The 18904-nt window shown below is 42.3% G+C and overlaps 1 protein-coding gene across 1 annotated transcript in view; it reads right to left on the reverse strand.

Annotated features, from left to right (window-relative positions):
• AQP4 (aquaporin 4) overlaps positions 1 to 14006 on the reverse strand; it is a 42716-nt gene extending 28710 nt beyond the window's left edge. Inside the window, exon 1 of the mRNA XM_040354100.1 lies at positions 13918 to 14006. Coding sequence (XP_040210034.1) covers positions 13918 to 13949 — 32 coding nt within the window. The 5' untranslated portion in view covers positions 13950 to 14006. The remainder of the gene's footprint in view (positions 1 to 13917) is intronic.
• Positions 14007 to 18904: the final 4898 nt, after the last annotated feature.

The raw sequence follows: 18904 nt of genomic DNA on the forward strand, positions 1-18904 counted from the left end.
GGCATACAGCAACAGTCCATTCGCTCCAGCTCATTGAACAGTCTAGGGCAGGGGTATTGAATTAAAATTCACAGAGGTCTGGTCATGCATGTGTCTGACCTGCAAGGGAATGCTTTGCACTTTAGCGTAAGTGCAGCAGTGGCATTAATTCTTAATTGCACCCCCACACATCAGCACCTGTGGTGCATTTTCATGTGTGCTAAACCACATGTTGTTGCAGCACCATGCAGTTTGGTGTAGTGCAGTTTGAAAAAAAGGGTCAGGGTTTGTTGTGGGTAGTGCAACCCGTTCGTACATCAGTATCCTCAGTCCCCAGTTCACAGTTCCCTCCCCTTTCACATCAAGATCTCTTCTTGATCACAGCTCCCCCCTTTATAACCCCCCAAAACCCCTTTCACAGTAGTGTTCTCAAATCAACCCCTCACCAACAATACTGCCTTCTGCCCTTTTTCACTGCAGAGTACTCTGACCCTTTTTACATCATCCCTCACATTACTGCCTAATTACCCCCACATTTCAGTCCTCAGCCCCTTACATTACAGTCCTCATCCCCCCACATTACAGTCCTCAGCCCCCCACATTACTGCCTAAGTCCCTACACATTACAGTCCTCAGCCCCTTACATTACAGTCCTCATCCCCCCACATTACAGTCCTCAGCCCCCCACATTACTGCCTAAGTCCCTCCACATTACAGTCCTCAGCCCCTTACATTACAGTCCTCATCCCCCCACATTACAGTCCTCAGCCCCCCACATTACTGCCTAAGTCCCTCCACATTACAGTCCTCAGCCCCCACATTACAGTCCTTAGCCCTCTTCAAATTACTGTCCTCAGCCCCCGACATTACAGTCCTCAGTCCTCCCCCATGTTACTGTCCTCAGCCCCCCAACATTACAGTCCTCATTCCCCTCCCCACACATTACTGCCTCAGCCCCCCTACATTACAGTTCTCAGTCCCCTTCACATTACTGTTTTCAGCCCCCCTCAACCTTAACGTCCTCAGCTCCCCCACATGACAACACTCAGCTCCCCCCACATGACAGTCCTCAGCCCACCCACGTTACTGTTCTCAGCCCCCCACTTTACAGTCCTCAGCCCCTTCCAAATAACTGCCCTCTGTCCCCCCACATTACAGTCCCTTGCCCCCCACATTACTGTTCTCAGACCCCCCATTTTACTGTTCTCAGACTCCCCCACATTACAGTTTTCAATCCCCCCACATTACAGTCCTCAGCCCCCTACATCACAGTCCTCAGCCCCCTACATCACAGTCCTCAGCCCCCAACGTCACAGTCCTCAGCCACCCCAATTTAATGTCCTTAGCCCCCCAAAAAATCTTGGAGAACTAAACACAGATCTTCTGTGGATGTAGGCTGCCCTAAATCCTTCTGCCACTTTATTTAATCCCCGACAGACTCGATGATGTTGAGATCAGGGCTTTTTGTGGGCCATGTTATCACTTCCACGACTCCTTGTTCTTCTTTATGCTAAAGAAATGTCCTAATGACATTGACTGTATATTTGGGGTCATTATCCTGCTGCAAAATTAATTTGGGGTCAATCTAACGCCTCCATGATATGGCATGATGGATAATTATCTGCCTGTATTTCTCAGCATCGAGGACACCAATAATCCTGACCAAATGTCCAACTTAATATGCATGAATGCAGCCCCAAACTTGCAAGGAACCTCCGCCATGCTTCACTGTTGCCTGCAGACACTCGCTATTATACTGCTCTCCAGCCCTTTGCAAACAAACTACCTCCTGCTACAGCCAAATATTCCAAATTTTGACCAGAGCACATTCTGCCATTTGTCTGCACCCCCCCTCCTAGTTTTTTGTGCATAGTTGAGTTGCTTAGCCTTGTTTCCACACCCTATACACAAAAACATAGCAACAGGGGTGCAGAAAATGGGGTTTGGGTTTACAAGAAGAGACATAAGGATTTGAGGCAGCCTACATCCACAGGAGACCTATGCTTTGTTCTCAAAGTTGTTTGAAACAACCTATCTGCCCTTCCTTCAAAAACTGTGTGCAAGTGTACCTAGAAGAATTGATGTTTTTAAAGGTAAAGGGTGGTCACACCAAATATTGATTTGCTTTGGATTTCTTTTCTGTTCATTTAATATGGCATCTATTAACACTTATGCACAGTACTGTATACCTTAACAGTATTTTCTAATACTGAGGGCACATTTAGATTTATGTTTGGGAAGGAGGGTGGAAGTATATCTTGGAAAGTGAGCAGCATTCCTCAACTTCCCCCCTCTAATGTGCAAAGGTAGCTGGGTAGGGTTGCACTGCCGCCCAACACAACCTATTCAAGTGAAAGGGGCTACGCCACAACTAGCCTGCAACCAGAATAGTTGCAGCATGGTGGTGTGGCATTTACAGGGTAGAACGGGTGGTAAAAAGTAACATATCACCTCCTCACCACCTGTCAAATGCCTCTGAAAAGCAATCCATTGATTTATTTTCGGTGATGAGGCAAAACAAGCCTAATCGAGACACCTTAACCACTTCAGCCCCGGGAGAATTTACCTCCTTCCTGACCAGAGCACTTTATGCGATACGGCACTGCGTCGCTTTAACCACTTAAGACCCGGACCAAAATGCAGGTAAAGGACCAGGCCCTTTTTTGCGATTCGGCACTCCGTCGCTTTAACTGACAATTGCGCGGTCGTGCGATGTGGCTCCCAAACAAAATTGGCGTCCTTTTTCCCCCACAAATAGAGCTTTCTTTTGGTGGTATTTGATCACCTCTGCGGTTTTTATTTTTTGCGCTATAAACAAAAATAGAGCGACAATTTTGAAAAAAATGCAATATTTTTTACTTTTTGCTATAATAAATATCCCCCAAAAATATATATAACATTTTTTTTTCCTCAGTTTAGGCCGATACGTATTCTTCTACCTATTTTTGGTAAAAAAAATCGCAATAAGCATTTATCGATTGTTTTGCGCAAAATTTATAGCATTTACAAAATAGGGGATAGTTTTATTGTATTTTTATAAATTATAATTTTTTTACTACTAATGGCGGCGATCAGCGATTTTTTTCATGACTGCGACATTATGGCGGACACATCGAACAATTTTGACAAATTTTTGGGACCATTGTCATTTTCACAGCAAAAAATGCTATAAAAATGCATTGTTTACTGTGAAAATAACAATTGCAGTTTGGGAGTTAACCACTAGGGGGCGCTGAATAAGGTTAAGTGTGACCTCATATGTGTTTCTAACTGTGGGGGGCGGGGCTGGACGTTTGACATCATTGATCGCCTTTCCCTATATCAGGGAACAGACGATCAATGACAGCGCCACAACGAAGAACAGGGAAGGTGTGTTTACACACACCTCTCCCCGTTCTTCAGCTCCTGGGACCGCGACCCACGACCCACGGCTGGGCATTTAACAATCACGTACAGGTACGTGATTGTGCCCAGCTGTGCCATTCCGTCGACGTATATCGGCGTTAGGCGGTCCTTAAGTGGTTAACTGACAATTGCGCGGTCAAGCGACTTTGCACAAAAACAAAATTGACGTCCTTTTTTTCCCACAAATAGAGCTTTCTTTTGGTGGTATTTGATCACCTGCGGTTTTATTTTTTATGCGCTATAAACAAAAAAGAGCGACAATTTTGAAAAAAAAGCAATATACTTTTTGCTTTAATAAATATCCCCCAAAAATATATATAACATTTTTTTTCCTCAGTTTAGCCCACTATGCATTCTTCTACATACTTTTGGTAAAAAATAGCAATAAGCAAAAGTAATTTTTTTAATTAATTATTTTTTATTGGTAATGGCGGTGGAGAGATTTTTATCATGACTGCGACATTATGGCGGACACCTCAGACACTTTTGACACTATTTTGGAACCATTGTCATTTATACAGCGATCAGTGCTATACAAAATGCACTGATTACTGTGTAAATGACACTGGCAGGGAAGGTGTTAAACACTAGGGGGCGATCAAGGTTAAGTGTGTCCTAGGGAGTGATTCTAAATGTAGGGGGAGGGGCTAACACTGTCATGACAGCGATCACCGCTGCAAAGAAGCTCAAGGACCACATTTTGGCACTAAGCCAGGCTCAATGGAATTACCCCTGCGTTTTGTCACATGACAATTACAGTGGCACCAAAACGCACAATGCGATTTGGAATCGCAGACAGAATCACACCGATTCTTCCCACGATTTTTAATTGCCCAAATGTGACCTGGACCTAAACTCTGGTTTAAAATAAATCTAAGTACTGTATGTATTCTTAACCAAGAAAAGTACCCTATATTGCCCTCAGCCTCCTCAAAAACTCCAAAATTCATTTTTTTGTGGATGATTACATTGGTTCTCCATGGTCCCACTGAATGTAGAAATGTGGCCAACCTTTCTTGCTCTCTCCCGAGATGGAGTATAGACTGAGGGGTTTGTAGTGTGCATAAAGCAGCACACATGACTGCAACTAATGTACACTGCTTGTCCCCCAGCAAAGGGAAGTAAGGGGAAAAAGAGAGCTATGGAAGTTTACAGCAGACAGACCCTACAATGAGGCAGGAAAACATAGTAAGAAACATTTTAACCGGTTAACGACCGGCTCACGCCGATATAAGTCGGCAGAATGGCACGGCTGGGCAAAGTGACATATGACGTACATTACCGCAAGCTCTCTAACCACGCCCGTGGGACCTGCTGACTCGATATCCACCACCTAACAGTTAGAATCACTCCCTAGGACACACTTAACCCCTTCCTAGCCCCCCTAGTGATTAACCCCTTCACTGCCTGTCACAGTTTTTTGGGGATATTTATTATAGCAAAAAGTTAAAAATATAGATTTTTTTTTAAAAACTGTCGCTCTATTTTTGTATATAGTGCAAAAAATTAAAACCGCAAAGGTAATAAAATACCACCCACCAAAAGAAAGCTCTATTTGTGGGAAAAAAAGGATGTCAATTTTGTTTGGGAGCCATGTCTCATGACTGCGCAATTGTCTGTTAAAGTGACACAGTGCCGAATCGCAAAATGTGGCCCGGTCATTTGGCAGCCAAATCCTCCGGGGCTGAAGTGGTTACCGAAAAATGGAATACAGAGCCATTAACCACTTGGGATCCGCGCTATGGACTTAATACGTCCACAACGCGGCTCTCAAGTGCCGAGTGGACGTCTTTGCAGCGGGGAAACAACGTGCCCGGCGCATCGCTGGGAAGCCGATGCGTGTGCCTGGCGGCCGCGATGTCCGCCAGGTACCCGCGATCGGTGGTGACAGCAGGGACGTGGAGCTCTGTGTGTAAACACAGAGCTCCATGTCCTGTCAGGGAGAGAGGAGACCGATCTGTGTCCCTTGTACATAGGGACACAGCATCGGTCACCTCCCCCAGTCAGTCCCCTCCCCCCACACAGTTAGAACACATCCAGGATACACATTTAACCCCTTCCTCACCCCCTAGTGTTAACCCCTTCACTGCCAGTCACATTTATACAGTAATTAGTTCATTTGTATAGCACTGATCGCTGTATAAATGTGAATGGTCCCAAAATTGTGTCAAAAGTGTCCGATACGTCCGCCGCAATATCGCAGGCCTGATAAAAAATCGCAGATCGCCGCCATTACTAGTAAAAAAAAAAAAGCATAAATCTATCCCCTATTTTGTAGGTGCTATAACTTTTTTAACAAAAATATGTAGAAGAATACGTATCGGCCTAAACCGAGGGAATTTTTTTTTCTTTAAAAAAAATGGGATATTATTATAACAAAAAGTTAAAAATTGTGTTTTTTTTCAAAATGTTCTGTCTTTTTATGTTTATAGCGCAAAAAATAAAAATCGCAGCGATGATCAAATACCACCAAAAGAAAGCTCTATTTGTGGAAAAAAAATGAAAAAAATATAATTTGGGTACAGTGTTGTATGACCGCGCAATTGTCATTCAAAATGCGTCAGCGCTGAAAGCTGAAAATTGATCTGGGCACGAAGGGGGTTTAAGTGCCCAGTAATGAAGTGGTAAAGAAGCAGTGGATATGCATGACATAGGAATATTTTTTAATGGCACTTTAAAAGTGTATGTAATCCTAAAGATAAACTTCTCTTATTTGCACCATTTTGGTCTGTTCATCTGTACATCTACTGTCAAAGCATTTTGTTATATAGGTTCCTTAGTGCAATAAATACCCGTTGATCTTAAATAAAAAATTTGTGAGCTGTTTACTTTCGGTGCTTTTTCTTTATGCTGCAATACTATTAGTTACATTGGTCCCAGTTATCTCTAACCTCCTTCTATGTGAGTTATGGAGAAGGAGAGGTTTCTGTAGTCCTGTTGTAGGCAGGTGCAGGCATTCCTTCAACCTGTAGGTGGCACTGTGCTGCTGTTACAGATGAAAAGGCGTTTGTTAAAGGGGTAGTAAATCGCAACCCCCCCCCCCCCAAATCTTCTCTTTGCAAGTTAGTGTCATAATGTGCTAGTATGCATTACATTCTATATAATGTATATATATATATATATATATATATATATATATATATATATATATGTTATGCATCTTCATTGTTGTATTGATTTATGCCACCGATGATAAGACAGGTTTGTTTTAAGACCTACATCCTTTGTAGAGTTAGGTTTAAATATTTTAAATGTCAATCAATTTTAATTAGTAAAGCAAAAAAGTTTCAGGTAAATAATAGATGTGTAATCTGGTCAAAAACAAAAGCAAACCTTTCACCAATTTCCGCTCAGAAAATGCAAAATATAATGAAGTATACAATGAGAAAACAAAACCAGTTTCATTGATGATGATCATGATTATTAATATACTTGAAAAAACATTGCCTAATAAACCCTATCAACTGAATACACAAAAGCGTTCCTACTGATAAATTGTAAACGTTTCTATAAGTGCTTGCTAAATTTACTTAAATTTAATTTACTAATATCAGACAATCTAGAAAGTGACTAAACGCTGAACTACAATATCTAGAAAATTCCATTTAATGTAGCCGTTCTTGCATTTTTCTATTTTTCTGAAAACTTTTTCTCAATAGTAATTCTTTACCTGTCACTGGACTAGGTGTCTGCTCAGGGATCGGTTCCTGCCAAGCTGCCTGGCTGCAGAGTGTTAATATAGGTATTGGTCTTGGGAAAGAAAATACTCTGGCCATGTTCCACCCACTCAGCATCATCCACTAAATGGTGTGTAGATGTAATGTTGCTATGGATGAGAGATGGGCGGTGTGCCAGTGATTGCACTATTCTACCCCACAGGGGCATCTCCACACAGTGGCTACAGTTATTCCCTTTTCAATGAATTCCCTGTCAGAAAGGAAAACTTCAAGTGATTCAAAAATAAGGCGTTGCATTTTAAAGGTAATTAGTGAATATCACAGCAAAACTGGGCATCAGAAATCTAACTTTTTTGTGAACATACTGCATATTGCCTGACTCGCTAAGGTTTGCGATAACAATTTTGCCTCGTATTTACATGTAAACTATTTTTCCAATGAATCCGATTCACTAAAATGTTCTTGCTCCAGGGACATTTTATATATATATATATATATATATATATATATATATATATATATATATATATATACATACACTATATTACCAAAACTATTTACATGCACATTAACTTTAATGGCATCAAAGTCTTGGTCAGTACGGTTCAATATTTAGTTGTCCCACCCTTTGCAGCTATAACAGCTTCAACTCTTCTGGGAAGGCTGTCCACAAGGTTTAGAAGTGTGTCTATGGGAATGTTTGACCATTCTTCCAGAAGTGCATTTGTCAGGCACTGATGCGAACGAGAAGGCCTGGCTCACAGTCTCCGCTATAATTCATCCCAATGATGTTCTACTAGGTTGAGATCAGGACTCTGTACAGTCCAGTCAATTTCCTCCACCCCAAACTTGCTTATTCATGTCTTTATGGACCTTGTTTTGTGCACTGGTGGGCAGTCATGTTGGAAAAGGAAGGGGCCATCCCCAAACTGTTCCCACTAAGTTGTGAGCCTGAAATTGTCCAAAATGTCTTGGTATGCTGACGCCTTAGAGTTCCCTTAACTGGAACTAATTCTGCATACACACGACCGTTTTTTTTCTGTCGGAATAAACTCCCACAGGTTTTTCCGACGGAATTCCACTCAAGCTGTCGGACACACCAAAATCCAACTGTCAAAAACACGGTGACGTACAACACTACGACGAGTCTGGAAAAAATAAGTTCAATGCTTCCGAGCATGCGTCAAATTGTTTCCAAGCATGCATGTTTTTTTCTCCGTCGGAATTCCATACAGACAAACTGAATTTTCGATAGAATTTTTTCCAGCGGAAAAAAGAGAACATGTTCTCTTTCTAAATCTGTCGGAATTTCCAACAGAAAAAGTCAGATGGGGCATACACACGGTCAGAATATCTGATGAAAAAATTCCTTCTGACTTCTTTCATCGGAAATTCCGACCGTGTGTACGCGGCATAAGGAGTCAAGTCCAATCTCTGAAGACACCATAAACCCCCTCCACCAAACGATTTGGACCAGTGCACAAAGCAAGGTCCATAAAGACACAGATGAGTCATGACCTCAACCTGATAGAACACCTTTTGGGATGAATTAGTGCGGAGACTGAGACATCTTCACATCCAAATCAGTGCTTGACCTCATAAATGAGCTTCTGGAAGAATGGTCAAACATTCCCATAGACACACGCCTAAACCTTGTGGACAGCCTTCGCAGAAGAGTTGACGCTTTTATAGCTGCAAAGGGTGGGCCAACTCAATATTGAACTCTATAGCCTAAGACTGGGGTGCCAAATTCATGTGCATGTAAAGGCAGGTGCCCCAATATTTTTGGTATTACAGTGTATATATTTGAATGCACAACTTGAATGGGCAAAGAGTTTGTACTTAGAATTTTACATGTGCTAAATGAATACCTGCTGATTTATATATACACTTTAGGTAGGTGTTTGAGTGTGGAATTTAAACAGCCCAGTTGTATCTGCTTAAAGCAGGTGATATTTAGCTGTTGGTAAGTTAGATGGAGACTTTATGAAAGTTTAGAACCATTTCAGTAACCACAAAACTGGATCATTGGTTTATTATTATATTATTTGACATTACATTGTCCCTGTAAACTTGTAATTATTATTTAACTCACTTAGATTTTTGGGGATATTTTATTTGTTACAGTTCAAGCTGTACAAGGTAGGTTATGCAGCATAACTTAAAGCAGAACCTCACTCTCTCAATCAACATTGACTATTTTTAATCCTGCTAGCATTAGTAAATAGATAGAAAAGTATATAATATAAAAAAAAAAAACATTTTTTTCAGTTACTTCTTGGTTTCCAGGCCTAGGCAAATGGTGTCATACATCCCAGGAGTCTTTAGGAGGGGAGAATGGGTTTTCTCACCCTACTGCCTGTGTGCCTGAGCTAAAGGCAGATGGATTCTAGGAAGTGAACGCTGCCTGAATCATTTGCCCATGGTCAGAGATACTAGATGGTGTGTTTTAGGCCTCATGTACGCTGGCAGCTTCTAAACTTGAGTTTAGGAGCTTTTGGCATTTTTTTTGCCAAAGCTCCTAAAAGTAACTCCGTAAAAACCTGTGTCCATGTACATATAGGCTTTTAACAGATTTTAGAAGCTGCAACGTTAAGCTGAGGTTAAACCTCCATCTCCTAAACGCGGAAGAATCACATTCAGGATAGGAACATTTTGGTCGCCAGAAAATGTGGCAAAAACGTGTTTTTACCGCGTTACGCATTTTCCCACGGCCACAGTCAGGGTAGGTCAGTGTACATGTAGCTATAAAGTGATTTCTTAGCAAAATAAATCACAGACATGCATGGATGGGTGATTTGCTGAATATTAAAACTCAAAATGTAATGTTTGGTTTGTTAAGTTCAGATGCAGTGTAGTTCTGTTTTAAGTCATGTCACACAAGCAATTTTTCGTCCTCTAAATCCCTTTGTCATCATCAAATTGCATTTTTTAATTACTGTGCCTAATTTGGTAAGTATGAAAGGGTACCTATGCTTACCATGGCTTCTGACACTTGTCTAGCTGCATCAATGAAAGGCCAATAATCAGTCTGCAAGAACACTCCTTTTCAATCTGTCTCTTTACTTGCATGTTTTCTGGCATTTAGGTGTTCAATAGTGTGTGTAAATTTCGACATTTAGTACAAGAAAGACTTTGATGCATGAACTCTAATGGCAGAGGAATTTCTACCTGTGAACACAATTGGGTATAAGGTGCAAATGTGCTCAAGATTTTTTTTTTTCAAATGCAAACCTTTGCACTTGATACCCTGGAAAGCCTGGTCAATGTTTTTTTTTTTTTTAGTACACATGTAAAAGGGAAAATGTTGTTAAATTTTAAATGCTTTCAAAGTGTTATTTCCTTTTATAGTGGGTAATTATTTTAAAATCCTTACTTCATGCATAGTTCATAATTATATGTGTTCATAAGGACTGCCAAATATGTTCAAATGCTGCTTCCTGTTTTGCAGCGTTACGCAAAGTAAGTGTTCTAGTACATTTTTCACCAATTGGCCGACTGAAGAAAAACAACACATTCCCTATGTGGTTGATATTTAATCTAAGATTGTCTTTTTTGCTGTGTGTAATGTTAGGTGAAATGTGATTTCCTGCCAAAAGTCACTGCAGAATAGTGATATGGATCCCTCCCACCCCTTGCCATTACTGGATTTTCTTTAGGCATATATGAAGATGCACTTCCAAAAGAGAAACCATAATGCCGCGTACATACGATCGGAAATTTCGACAACAAAACCGTGGATTTTTTTCCAACGGAATGTTGGCTCAAACTTGTGTTGCATACACACGGCCACACAAAATTCTGACCGTCAAGAAGTGACGTACAACACTACAAGGAGCTGAGAAAAGTGAAGTTCAATCATTCCAAGCATGCGTCAAATTGATTCTGAGCATGCATGTTTTTTTGGGCGTCGGAATTGCATACAGACGATCGGAACTTCCGTCAAAAACTTTTCTTGTCGGAAAAATTGAGAACCAGCTCTCAAATTTTTGCTGTCGCAAATGTCCGATGGAGCCTGCACACGGTCCGAATTTCCGACCAAAAGCTCACATCGAACTTTTCTTGTAGGTAATTCCGACCGTGTGTATGCGGCATTACATTCACAGTCAAATCTGGATATCAGAAAGGAATGTGGGGGGGGGGGGGGTGGGCAGGTTTCCTTGTTAGGGTCACAAATAACGATAAAACTGTTTTTTGTTTTGTGTTTAGTTCCACTTCAATCAGTTCCAAAACTGTGTTTCTAAGGTCTATTACAGGACCAGCATTTTTCCTTTGGTTGGAGGTGCGCCATTTCTGTTTTTTTTTGGGGGTATATATGTTGATTTATTTAACTGGGTAGTGCAAAATACAATAACCCATGCACTCACAACAGCCTTACAAAGAAAAGGTCTTGCTGAAAAGTCTAATGAATCTAGAATCAGAGAAAACTATACATGCTATTGCAGTAGGTTGCCATGTAGCCACACTGTTGTGCTCCACATTGCACATGTCAAGTGATATTGTGACACCACATTACGAAAAAGGGTTGGGTCTGATTTGTGGGCCTTTGCCATGCATCATGAATGGGAAGTCTTAACATAATGCAAGTTAGCATAGGCGCTACAACAGCCTGTAAAAGGGGCCTACAGTTTCACTTTAGTGACAGCCAAAATGCAGTAAATTTGGAAAGTACAGTGGCTTAGTGGCTAGCACTTCCTCCTGGCAGCACTAGAGTTGTTGGTTTAAATCTCAACCACTACCTACATGGAGTTTGCATGTTCTCCCTGTGCCTGCGTGGGTTTCCTCCACACTCCAAAGATGCTGATAAGTTAATTGGCTCCCGTCTAAATTGACCCTAGTACAGTGATGGCGAACCTTGGCACCCCAGATGTTTTGGAACTACATTTCCCATGATGCTTGTGCACTCGGCAGTGTAGTTGAGCATCATGGGAAATGTAGATCCAAAACATCTGGGGTGCCAAGGTTCACCATCACTGACCTAGTATGTGTATGTATGAATGTAAGTTGGGGACCTTAGATTGTAGACTCCTATATATATATATATATATATATATATATATATATATATATATATATATATATATATATATATATATATATATATATTTTTTTTTGCATTTTCCTCAATATCAGAAAATGGCTTAACACAATTTGTTAAATGTACCAGTTCCTGTACCTAGAGCAAATGCCTTCAAAAGAATATATTATATTGCTTTGTGTCAGGACAGAAAATCAGATAATGTATCATATTTATGTTATTAAAGCGGAGTTTCTACAAAAAAAATATTAAAAGTCAGCAGCTACAAATACTGCTGTTTCTGACTTTTGATAATCAGACACTTACCTGTCCCAGGGTCCAGCAATGCGGGGGAACGAAGTCCCGTTCATCTCCCCCTCCTATCCGCTGCGCTGGCATTGTCACTGTGTGTGCCCGACTGTGGCTTCACAGCTGGGCACGCACTGCGCATGCGCAAACCGTGCGGCGCACCGTGACTGGTCGAGCAATCCTCTGGGACCTGTGACGTGTCCCAGATGATTGCCGAGAGGGAGGGGGAGAGGTGAACTTCCTTCCGGCACCGCGGTGCCCAGGGAGGAAGTGGGAGCTGGAACCCGCTAAAAGAGGGTTTCCGCTCCCCCCCCAATTACATGTCAAATGTGGCATGTCAGGGGGTCACCTTCCCTTAAAGCGGAAGTTCAATTTTTGGGTGAAACTCCACTTTATGATTGCACTTTAACAGGGATATGGAATTAGTGGACCTCCAGCTGTTGCAGAACTTCAAGTCCCATGAGGCATAGCAAGACTCTGACAGCCACAAGCATGACACCCAGAGGCAGAGGCATGATGGGACTTGTAGTTTTGCAACAGCTGGAGGTCAGCTAATTGCTTATCCCTGCACTATAAGGTCCCGTGATCTGACATACTGCATGATTATTTAGGTCAGCTGTGCAAAGGTACTATAAACTATAGCTATGAATAGTATGTTTTATCCAACAGAACATATATAATAAAAAGCTATGCCTGTTTCTGGTATTGTCCTTTGTCATACTTTGAAAATATCACAGGACATGCAATTATATATGTTTGAGAAGGAGCTAATTTAGTAGAATAAAGTGATGTGCACTAATTAATGGGAACCAATCTATGATTGTATTCAAAGCTTTAAAAAACACATGTGCTGGGAAAATATGGAGGCTGCCATTGCTGTCCCCTTCATCTGAAAATGCTAGTTCCTTGGCTATCATGATAATCCAGTAGTTTCAATGCTTTCTGAGATAAGGATCTCTGACTTCTCTGACTTTCCTAAAAAGCTTATTTTATCTCAGAACCAGAGCCATAGGGAGCCAGGCAGCTAGTATTTTCAGAAGAACCTTAGCAATGGCAGTCTCTGTTTTTCCCATTGTAGAATTTCTTCTGTAGACAGTTGCCTTTCACATTATTCCAGTAAAAACTAAACTATCTCAATAAATAAGGGAGTATAAATAGCAGTAGATGTATAAAGTGCACAGGGTCTCAGCAACCAATCAGAACACTTACAGTATCTTAACAGATCTGATTATGGTAAACTGAAATTTGACCGGCTGCTTTAGCTACCTGTATTTTGTACTTTGTTGTTTCTGAACATCTTTTATAAGCTTGAATGGTTTTATGATTATTATTAAAATGACGCTGCATGCTTTAGATTGTAACTATACAATCTATTTATAATAGGAAGACACAGAATGGTTGCCCTTGTCTTATTATCTAAATGTAGTCAGAAACCTGCAATGACTTTTAGCTAATGAAATGCCATCTGCGTCTCACAAATGCAGAATGGATGCACTACTTATAAAAGCTAACACAGTGGAAAGCACTTACCCTCGAACCCTTGACTCAGGTCTGTCACTCATTCCTCCTTAGGATAGAATGATATGTTCTAATAGCCCACACTAGAAGAACACGAGGAGTCAGATTTCAGCAAGTTGTCTGATTGGGTTTTGCAGGGGTAGGGGTGGACATGGACAGTGCTATGTGCTCCAGGTATGATGTAACTGATCTACTGATGCCAAATAATATCAGAGCATAGGAATACATTTAGATTTGCGTGGTCATTTCTAAAGCATATTAGTTGACTGGAAAATTGTAATCAAAAATGCATACAATAAAAAAGAAACACCTAAATATTAAGCTAGTTGTATTGCATTGAGGCACTCAGATGTTTGTTGTCTCTGAATTGTGCACTATTTAGTAAACTGCTTTTTAATGGGGATTTCATGTGGTTGAGCCACTGAAATGGACATTATGTGCTCTATTACTTACAATGCACCTAATTACTTTCATAAGGGATTATAGTATTATGTTGTGTTTTTTTTTTTTTACAGTTGGCTACATGTATGTATATATGAAAGAAGATCTAACTTCAATCAAATTCCTATTTCATAAGTTGAGCATAAGGTTGGAAAACTACAAAGAGGATTTAATTGGTTTTTATAGGCAATACAATACAGAATGGATGCATACGACTACTATTTGGCCATTTGTAGATTTGCTCCTTGCTCCTAGCTACAGACACTTAGCTAGATTCAGGTAGGAGAGCCTAACGTTAGGCAGGCGTAGCGAAACGCATATACGCTACGCCGCCGTAAGTTAGAGAGGCAAGTGCTGTATTCACAAAGCACTTGCGTCCTAAGTTATGGCGGCGTAGCGTAAATGTGCCGGCCTAAGCGCGCCTAATTCAAATTGTGAAGAGGTGGGCGTGTTTTATGCTAATGAATCGTGACCCGACGTGATTGATGTTTTTTTTTACGAACGGCGCATGCGCCGTCCGTGGACATATCCCAGTGCGCATGCTCCAAATTACGCCGCAAAGACTTATTGGTTTCGACGTGAACGTAAATTCCGCCCAGCCCCATTCACGGACGACTTACGCAGACGACGTAAAAATTTCAAAATTCGACGCGGGACCGACGTGCATACTTAACATTGGCTGGGCCAGCTTCTTGTGGGACTAACTTTACGCCTGAAAACGCCTTACGTAAACAGCGTATCTTTACTGCGACGGGCAAGCGTGCGTATCTCGCTGATTTACGCATTCTAGGCGTAAATCAGCGTACACGACCCTACCGGCCGGCCTAAATAGACAGCTAAGATACGACGGCGCCCGCCGTCGTATCTTAGCTAGATTTGAGAATACACTTAAATTTACGACGGCGCATATTCAGAATTACGACGGCGTATCTACTGATACACCGGCGTAAACCTCTCTGAATCTGGCTATTACAGTACAAGCATACCCCAGTTTTAAGTACACAATATGGTTTATTTACTAAAGCTGGAAAGCGCAAAATCAGGCTCACTTCTGCATAGAAACCAATGAGCTTCCAGGTTTTATTACCAGGCTTAATTGAACAAGCTGGGGTTAGAAGCTCATTGGTTTTTATGCAGAAGTGAGGCTGATTTTGTGCTTTTCATCTTTAGTAAATAAACTCCATTGTGTACTTTAAAGTGGGGTATGCCTGTATATGTCCACCTTTGCAGTACATTTTGACAAAATCCTGCTATATGTTTGTTTTGTGTTCCCATTTACATAACATACCTGTAAACATTTATTTAAAATATTTTTTACTTTTTGTATGTTTCTTAGGAGAAGGTGTCATGGCTGACTGTAGGCATTTCTGTACCGTTTCAGAGTAAGGCCTTATTCACATAGGTGTACGTATACATACATCTATGTGAAGGGCAGTCTTTGCCCACTTGGGATGCACAGAAGTGAATTCGGGGACACACACTCACACAGCTGCCAAACTGAGACCAGTATCGGTGTCATTGCAGCTGCTGCATCCCAGTAGACATGAAAGGGGTTTTCTGCATGTAGATGCATGGAAGACCTGTGCAAGCAAAGACATCCCTTTGCATGGATGTATGCATGTATGCATAGCTCCCAACCAGAACGGGTGCTAGACTATTTTGCGCCCTAGGCAAGACTAGCTACTTGTGCCCCCCTCCCCCCCAAAAAAGAAAAAATATTTCTCTTGCCATCAGTTCAATTTCAGACACATATCAAAATTTCGTTCTGCGTGCACGTCCCTCTGCAATTTTTTTTCATTTAACTGACAATTGCGCGTCATGCAACGCTGTACCCAAATAATATGGCGACTCTTGCACACCAGTATCGCTCAGGTTGAACTCTTTCTGGGATGTAAGTTTGTGGATTAGACCATTTTATATTTTTTGTAGATACTCTAGCATTAGCTTTTAATGAGTTGGATTATCGATGAAACGCGTCAAGCTTCAAAGGATGCAGTCCCCATTTTTACAATTGGTCATATTGACACCTTATTTCTGTATATCATACTCATGTATTTTGTATATTTGCCCCCATGTTATGTTACCAATGTCCTATACTATGGTCTTATTTATGTACTATTCAGTTTAATTGATATTCCTGTTGTTTTACATGCCTTGAACACTTACACTTCATGTACATTGTTGTACATCCTTTTCACCCTTGTCAATAAATGTATATACTTTTACATTGTGTTATAGCCTGCCTCACTCAGTCCCATACTTTTATTTTTTGTATTCAAAGTCCCAGCATATGTAGATATACATTCCTCCTTTCCTTGTATACCCAGATAAAATGTTTTACTTTCTGCTATAAAACACATCCAATAAAATAAAAATAAAAAATCTAATTTTGTCATCAATTTAGGCCAATATTTAGTCTGCTACATGTTTTTTGTAAAATAAAATCCCAATAAGCTTATACTAACTGGTTTGCGCAAAAGTTATAGCATCTACATATATTGGTGAATGGCACACAAGACTGCTGCTTATTTAATTTACTTCTGATATCACACACTGGTCTGATCCCATCTCCTTTCTCATCTAGATCATTAATCCAGTATCCAATATTTCTCAATGACCATACTATAATAAACATGTACATGATGCTATGCTATAATACTGTACACAGTACACAGGGAATTCCGAATATGATTTTATGTGCGGCTCAAGACAATTCCTCTTCTTCCAATGTGGCCCAGGCAGAGGCGGCTCTCTAATTAGGCAACATAGGCGGTGTCAGGGAATTCCCGTAAGACGCTTTGCACATAGACGTGCGCAAGCGCATAGTCTTTGCCATAGAATGGCTCACAGATGCGCGCATGCGCGCCAGAGCTCGCAATTGCGGGCACGCATGCGCACAGATACGGGCACGCGCGCACACGTACGAGCCTAATTCAGTTTGGCGCCAGACAGCCTATTTAAAGGGTGTCTGGGCTCTTGTGCCCTTGCTGACTGATCTTCAGCTTGTTTCTGTAATCCTGCTTGATCCTGTATGTTTTCCCAGTATTCTGACCCGACTCCGTTCCTGACTCTGGCTCTGTCTATGATTCGGTACCTCACTGCCCGCTTGCTGACGAACCTGGCTATCCCTGAGACCTTGCTCCTGTCTATGCCCCTGGTCACTGTTAACCCTCTGTTACCTGCCTGGCTTTCACCTGTTAATGCGCAACTCATCACGGACTACTCCAGGCCGCTGAACCCTGCCAAGCTGTTCTCCCGGGACCCCCGGCTCCAGGCACTCGTGTCCCTCCTGTCCTTCGGCTTCCTCTGTTTCACCTTCAGCGGAGCCAGGACAGGAGATATAAGAGAGGCCGACCTCATCAATTCAGTCTCCCATCCGATCCCTGACAGGTGGCTGCCTAAGGCCTCACACTCCCAGGGGCCTCATGGCCGCCTAATTTGCCTAACATTTGTGTGGTGAGTTGGACAGAATGTCCCCCGGTCGGTGTCCCCGTCTTGCGTCCGGGGCTGCAACTAGTTTTCCCTGCCCAGGAGCAGACTATCACTGACCACTTCAGCACTTCCTGAGGTCGTAGGGTCAGTGGGTGGCATCATGTACTCCTCTCCCTGGCTCCTCCCCTCCTGCCATACACAGCAGATATCCGGTGTCCGGAACTTCTTCGGCAGAACACCGGCCATGTGCAGAGCTTGCAGCAGCTGAGCAGCTCCCTGATCTCCTCTGCAGGATTGGCGATCACAATCTGAAATGGAGGACCTGCCAGAGCTGGAGCCTGACGATCATCCAGGAGCCAGACTGCCACAGTCTCAAAGGTACAGCATGTACGGTCCTGCCCGACACTGACACATCCCGTGATGTCACCTCCTGACTGAGGGCGCCCAGAGAATTACTGCTGCCTTCCACCCGTGACCTCACACACAGCCCTGAGTGATGATATACATGCCACCTACTGACCCCTTGCCATCATCTTTTTCATCATCCCCCTGTTCCTGGCATCCCACCACCCTACCATCATCTCTGCTGTACCCCACTGCCAGCTGCCTACCACCCTGCCTCCTGTCATCATCATCCCCCCCGTACCCCACCTCTGACATCCTACCACCCTGACTCCTGTCATCATCATCCCCCCGTACCCCACCACTGACATCCTACCACCCTGCCTCCTGTCATCATCATCCCCCCCATACCCCACCTCTGACATCCTACCACCCTGCCTCCTGTCATTATCATCCCCCATGTACCCCATCCTCTGTCATCCTCCCACCCTGGTCTCTGGCCATCTCTTGTATGATGTATGCAATCTCTGACCATCTCTTGTATGATGTCTGCAGTCTCTGACCATCTCTTGTATCATGTCCGCAGTCTCTGACCATCTCTTGTATCATGTCCGCTGTCCCTGACCATTTCTTGTATCATGTCCGCAGTCTCTGACCATCTCTTGTATCATGTCCGGAGTCTCTGACCATCTCCTGTATCATGTCCGCAGTCTCTGACCATCTCCTGTATCATGGCCGCAGTCTCTGACTATCTCCTGTATCATGGCCGCAGTCTCTGACCATC

The sequence above is a fragment of the Rana temporaria genome, chromosome 5 (genome assembly GCF_905171775.1).
Source record: "Rana temporaria chromosome 5, aRanTem1.1, whole genome shotgun sequence".
NCBI lineage: Eukaryota > Metazoa > Chordata > Amphibia > Anura > Ranidae > Rana > Rana temporaria.